The 6472-nt window shown below is 38.5% G+C and overlaps 1 protein-coding gene across 1 annotated transcript; it reads left to right on the top strand.

Moving 5' to 3' along the window:
* The first annotated feature begins 2062 nt into the window (after window positions 1-2062).
* On the top strand, window positions 2063-5227 carry Defb38 (defensin beta 38). Its single transcript, NM_183036.2, has 2 exons — window positions 2063-2162; window positions 5037-5227. Exons 1-2 carry the CDS (start codon window positions 2102-2104, stop codon window positions 5165-5167), a joined length of 192 nt encoding a protein of 63 aa, NP_898857.1. The 5' UTR covers window positions 2063-2101; the 3' UTR covers window positions 5168-5227.
* The last annotated feature ends 1245 nt before the right edge of the window (window positions 5228-6472 follow it).

Here is a 6472-nt window from a genome sequence, read left to right as displayed (position 1 = left end):
TTCTCTCTCATCTGATTGGTTAACTTCTCTCTCATCTGGTTGGTTAACTTCTCTCTCAAAACCTCATCTTGGCAAAAAGCTTTACTGCCTTTGTATGCGTGGTGGCCAGCGATAGCCAGCGCCACCCTGCAATGGCACATGTGGCTTCCCACAGCCAGCAAGTCCCAGTAATCCTATTGTTGTCATACAGCCCCACCCCTCCTAGCAGTAGGCTTACAAGCAAGGCAAGTAAGTCCATATACAGCTTTCAAGTGGGCACTGAAGATATAAACCCAGGTCCTTGTGCTTATACAACAATCGTTCTCCCTGACAGAGCCTTTCCCTGGTCCCTTCTGTGTTTCTTGACTATGGATTCAATGTGATTGCATGCTCCTTCATCCACACCATCTGTGCCATCACAGACTGTGTCTCTTAAACTATAAGCCAAAATATTCCCATCTTTCCCTGAGTTGTCATAGCTACAAGAAGAAAAAACACAGCATGTCAACAAAATACTCATCATATAAATGTAAGATCAGGACAATTTTCAAACATAATTAAACTATAAGTATTTTGTCCTATATACCCGATTCTTGGAAATGCCTAATGAATATTCTTTCATCATGTTGATATACTATTTCAAAAGGAAAGTATACTGTGATGAACTCGGTTACTTGATGTTGGGTGACGTGGATTTCTCAATATGGCTTAACAACATTATCTGCATTCTATCTCTATTAAAATTTGTCATAGCAAATAGGCATCAAAGAAGTAAAGAGCCAATATCATTTTATAACTCTGAATAAAATCACCAATATAGAACAACACCTGACTGTTATGAGGCCAATCTATATAAAATTCATGCTACAATGGAATAATAGAGGAATAGGCTAAGACAAACCACACCAGCCTTGGCCTTACTGAAAGATACAGTCACTACTGCACTTCCTCTTGTGAAAGACACAGACATGCTATGAAACACTCTTGCCCAGAGGTGACATTGAATATAGTTGACTTTCCAGATCTTCTTGCTATCTACAGATAGCAGGAGTGATAGAGAGCAGGAAATGATTCCTAAGACAATCAGTTCAATAGAGAGTAGGAGTCATCACAAAAAAAAAAAAAAAAACCCTAGATTTTTGTACAACCTAAAGTTAAGAGAAGGGTGAAGTATTTCACACTACAAGACAGAAAAGAGCCAAAACCAGGATGTGGCCATGTTTGGATCCACAGTAAGGTATCTGATTCTGTAGTCACCAAGGACATTTATACTCAGGGACCAACAGCATTACAATCTTAGTCATCTATAATGATGGGTTACTTTAGACAATATCAACAGCTTGACATCTGAACTGGAAAAAAGTACCATATATGGGAATCAAAAATAAATATTTTTATATTTTAAGTATTTTCATTTTGTTAGTTACTTAAACATCTGTGATAACTGTTTAGTGCTGTCCTCAGAGGTTGAAAGCATAGACAGTTGTGTGTCAGTGAAACCATAGGGACAATGGCTGACAGAAAGGGAGACAGGAGACAGGCTCCTGGTTTCCACCCTTTAGTTGGCTCTGACCATGATTTAGAATGCTACATTCATAGCAAGTTCTTGATATATATGAACATTTTTCATGGTCTTTTTCCCTCTAAAAGTTTGATATATCCACCATATTTTTTTCAATGATGGCATTTAAATCATAAAAATATGAAAGTCTGGGGAAGACGTCTCCCTCTGCCTCCTATCCATGCCTTGCACTGTAAAACAACCAAGGGACAAACTATGAGTAAAGTCAACCAAATGTGTGACTAGGATGAGTTTTAAAACCTTGGCAATAAGCATAATTTTTAAAAGTTGTCTGAGTTTCCTATGGAACATTTATGAGTCCTGTTCAGACAAGTAGCACTTAGCATTTTCAGTACGAAAACAAAATCTAGGTCCAGGCAACAGAGAAAGAATGCCTTCAGGATTTGACTTTCCTCTGGATAAACACTGTGAGGCTTAGCTATTGGACATTCACTCTAGGTTGCCACTCCTCCTTATGTCACCTCTCAGAGGTTACTTATTCCTGCCTCTCTATTAGGCCAGCTCTGGCCTTGTCTTTAATCTGCTTTGTGTGCAGCAATCATGAAGATCTCCTGCTTTCTGCTACTGATCCTCTCTCTATATTTCTTCCAGATCAACCAAGGTAAGTACCAAGACCTGCTGAACCCCTGACCAGAACTAAAGACACTGGGTCAAAGATCTGGTGATGAATGAGTTTAGGGTCTGAGGAACAATCAGCATGAGAGTATTCCTAGGGTCAGCATCCTGTGGACAATGGCCATCAGGGACTTCAGCCTGGGGCACAGTTATCAGGTCAATGAGCCTAACCAGAATGAAGAGCTAGAAATAAAGATTTCCCAAGATCTTCAACCACCTTCTTGTCATGGTCATCTAGAAAATATTTTTTGTAGAAACCATTCTTTGTTACCCTAGGAAGGCATAGCTCATCAAGAGGCAAGATTTCTATCAAGAGTCAGGCTCCTTAACAACCTTTCATGAGCCCATTTAACACATGACTGCAATGCACTTGGCTAATGGGGAATATGAACTTGATGTTTTTGATTAGGTAACTTCATGACAGATGATGCATGTCTTGAAAGAACATGTGTAAGAAGCAGAGATTTAGAATGAAGTACAAGAGCTCTCATTTTAAATTATTCCTCACAGTGTCCCTGTGAATGAAAAGGAGCCATATGCCTATTTCTTGGATAGATAGTCTACTCCAATCACATAACTTAAGTTCAGTAGGTCAAGAGGCCAATCCAAGGGATGAGGAGTCAAGTTAGCCATCAGTACTGCACAGCAAAATCTTGAATTGCTAATATAACTGAATTACTTCACACAAAACCCATTGCTAATTCTTTCTTGTGATTAACACAGTCCAGTAAAGGAAAAGTCAGAGTTTCATTCTATAGATTAGCAGAATAAGATGGCCAGCCAGAGGTGTACGTAGGAAGAATGAAAATCGAAAGAAGGGCAGGAGATTCCATCATGGTCCAAGCATTGCTTTTGTGGACTTTTTACTCTGTAAAGACAATAGACACATTTGTCATCTGTTAGATCAGGGAGACATTGAATGGACTGAGTTCTTGGTCTATCCTTGGCTCTAAAATAGTCCTATTCTGTTAAACCTCTTTTGCTTATCAATTGCTTTGGTTTCTTTTTCTGATGTGATATAATATTCTGAAAAAAAAGAAAACAACAAATGCAGAAAGTCTTTATCTCCTAGCTCAGCATATGATACACTGTGTCAGGGAAGCCAGGGCAACACACTGAATCCACCTGATGGATACTGTTGTCTTCTTGACACAATCTAGAATGGCATGGGAAGAGAATATCAATTGGGGATTGTCTAGGTTATCTATAGGTGATTTTCTTTGTTGCATTAACTGGGATAAGAAGACATGCCCATTAAGAATGTCACCATTTCCTGCTTTAGGGCCTGGATTGTAAGTGAGTGCAGAATGAGAGCTAAGTAAGCACAGGCATGCAAGTTTGTTCTCTCTCTCTCTCTCTCTCTCTCTCTCTCTCTCTCTCTCTCTCTCTCTCTCTCTCTCTCTCGCTTTCACTCTCTCTTGCTATTACACTCTCACTGTCTTGCTCTCTCCCGCCCTTGCTCTCTCCCGCCCTTGCATTCTCTCTCACACTCTCTGTCTGTCTTTTTTACTGTCTCTCAGACTGTCTTTATCTATTTCTTTAGCTTTCTCTGTGTATCTATATCTGTCTGTCTGTCTCTCTCTCTCTCTCCTTTTTATTGTGCTTATGACAAATAACTCTTTAACTTCCTGCCACCTTGATATTTTTGTACTGATAAATTGTAGCTTGTAATTATGAACTAAGCCCTTTCTCTTATAAGTTGTTTTTCTCAGGATATTTTGTCATAGAAACTATAAAAAAAATTGCAATAAGCCACAGTCCAAAATCGGAGAACAATGAATGAGTACATTATTCCTCAGTTTCTCCATTTATATGATCCATGACGCCTGCCTGGGAATGGTCCCATCCACAATTAAAATATGTTATCTCAAACTGATTAACAAAATCAAAATAATCTCAACAGGCATAACGGAGGCCCTTTTCCCAAGTTACTCTAGACTCTGTCAAGCTGATAATTTAAAACAACAGTTAAAATCAATCAAAAATAAAGAGGGGAAACATATATATCAATACATACATTAATGATGCCATTTAAAAAAACAAACACAGCAATATGCTTTCAATTTTTGATTTCTATTGCTCATCCTAGTGCCAATCAGCTGCAAGTATTTCACCAGGGAACATAGAATACACGAAGCATCCTCTTAGAGTCATGCCAGCATCTGACAGCTCAAAAAAAAAAAAAAAATCTGGAGATGGTCACTTCTGAAGAGTCTGACTACGGATGATCATTGTAGAGGCCAAGGTTAGATTTAAGGCATTGCTCTTTCAACAATCATACACAAGAGAAGACAGAACCCCCAAAATGTAGAGAAAGGCTATGAGACAGAACTCAAGAAGATGGGTTTAGTGTGAGCATGTGAGGGGCTTAGGCTCTGGTGCTTCTCAGAAATTTCTGGGGTGGGAAAGCTGAGTGTCACTCCATTTCCTCCCACTACCATAGCACCACTGTCCCACTGAACAGTTTGTAGTGATGAGAATTTTCTACAGCTAGAGATCATGATTCTTCCTTTAATCCCAACATCTAAGAGGATAAATCAAAGCCAGCATGAACTAAATAATGAATTCCAAGCCTATAGAATGAAACCATGTCTCAAAATGAATAGAAAAGAAAGTATTCTCCATTTGTTTTTTTCTAATGTAATAACCGCAACCTATATGACTATTTAGCTGTGGGACTCTCCCTTGTATGTTAGTTAAAGACAGCTCATATTTTATTACATGTCCAGAATACAAGTTATAAAATGTTTTCTTTCGTATGTACTTTCTATAGAACTCTTGTATGTTCATCAATGTGCTAAAGGTGACCGCAGCAATAGCCAAGAGACTAAGGTTTTTCTGTTCTTTTCTTTTCTAACAGCTATTGGCCCTGACACAAAAAAATGTGTCCAAAGGAAAAATGCCTGTCACTACTTTGAATGCCCATGGTTGTATTATTCTGTTGGCACCTGTTATAAAGGAAAAGGCAAGTGTTGCCAAAAACGCTATTAGTATACCAGAAGTCACATGAACAATGTGTAATCATTGCTTTAATAAAAGAAAACACGCTAAGGTGTTGCTTCTTTATACTAAAATAAGTCTCCTACAAATCAATATTGAATTAAGAAAACGTGGGTTATTTTAGGGCTGCTGCAGTGAAGGACAGACCAGTCTAAATCCCTGTCTGATAAAGTAGAAATCTGGCCATGAAATCAGCAAATATGATTCCATTTCACTTTTTCAAGAAATCTGCTAATGAGGACCACTTTACTCCAATTCATCTCAAGTGGCAAGAGGACAGAGCAGAGGCACAGAGCCACTTCTTCCTAAATTCGTTTATGGGCTTGTTCAGATCGAACCATCACAACCGCCCTGCCACCTCCTTCATATTTGTAGTTTCCAGGCAGCCACAAGGTACCTGCCCCATTTGCTTCCAATTATAATCATTGTATTTGTGTTTCTGAATCTAGTAGCCACTATTCCCACCCCAAGTTGGGACCAACAAAATGACTATGGCAACAGTCTTCAGAGATAAGGATAGCTTTAAACCTTTAATCTACTAACTTGTTTCTCACATGAATATGAAAAGACTTTATACATAACAGGCTTCCAGAGACATTGAGCAGAGAGTAAGAGTAATTTTGTGTGCTAATGTGAAGGGACAACAGATCCTTTTTAACAGTGACTACTTCTTAAATAGTGAGTAAGCTGGGCTTTGGATGTCTATCCTAATAACTACACAAAGAATTTGAGACCTTTCTGCATCACTGAGTTATAACATTAAAGGTAAAAATATCCACTAGCTAAAACTAAATTATGAAACCTGACCTTGTCCAAACTTGCATGGAAGGGCTACAGTTCTTGACAACCTTAAAATTCATTCTGATACACTATATCCAAATTAGTTTCTATGAATCAGGGAATGAGAAGAGTGTTTAAGAAGACAATGCATATCATCATGAGTTACACTTTGTGATTCATCTTGTTCCACTAGTTAGAAGTCAAGGCCTCTATGCATACTAAAGTACAAAAGATATGAGAAGGTCCTACAAAAGCCCAGGAGAGGCAAGGCCTTTACCAAAAAGTGGCCATCACCATTTTCTTAGCCAAAGAAAGAGATTTTCTCAGAAGCATTTAGAGGTTGATTCTCGGGGCTATCACAGATTTGAATTTTCCAGCTTCACAAAGATCTACATGAAGGAAAGTTTTTTAATGTACAAAGAGCTTAATCGCCTTTTCTAAACTTACTCAAGGTCTTCATAATTTAGAAGCAGAACAGCTCTACCTACCTCAAGTCTAGCATTAGGATCAAATTGT

The sequence above is a fragment of the Mus musculus genome, chromosome 8, assembly GCF_000001635.26.
Source record: "Mus musculus strain C57BL/6J chromosome 8, GRCm38.p6 C57BL/6J".
NCBI classification, from domain to species: Eukaryota; Metazoa; Chordata; class Mammalia; order Rodentia; family Muridae; genus Mus; species Mus musculus.
Note: the sequence above shows the minus strand (reverse complement) of the source record. Positions and strands in the feature narration are given on the sequence as shown.

Excerpts from the sequence above, each read along its gene's own strand:
- Defb38 (NM_183036.2), top strand. The coding sequence starts at position 2,102 with ATGAAGATCTCCTGCTTTCTGCTACTGATCCTCTCTCTATATTTCTTC. Across the intron at positions 2,163-5,036 it reads TTTCTTCCAGATCAACCAAG|CTATTGGCCCTGACACAAAA; the intron begins GTAAGTACCAAG and ends CTTTTCTAACAG.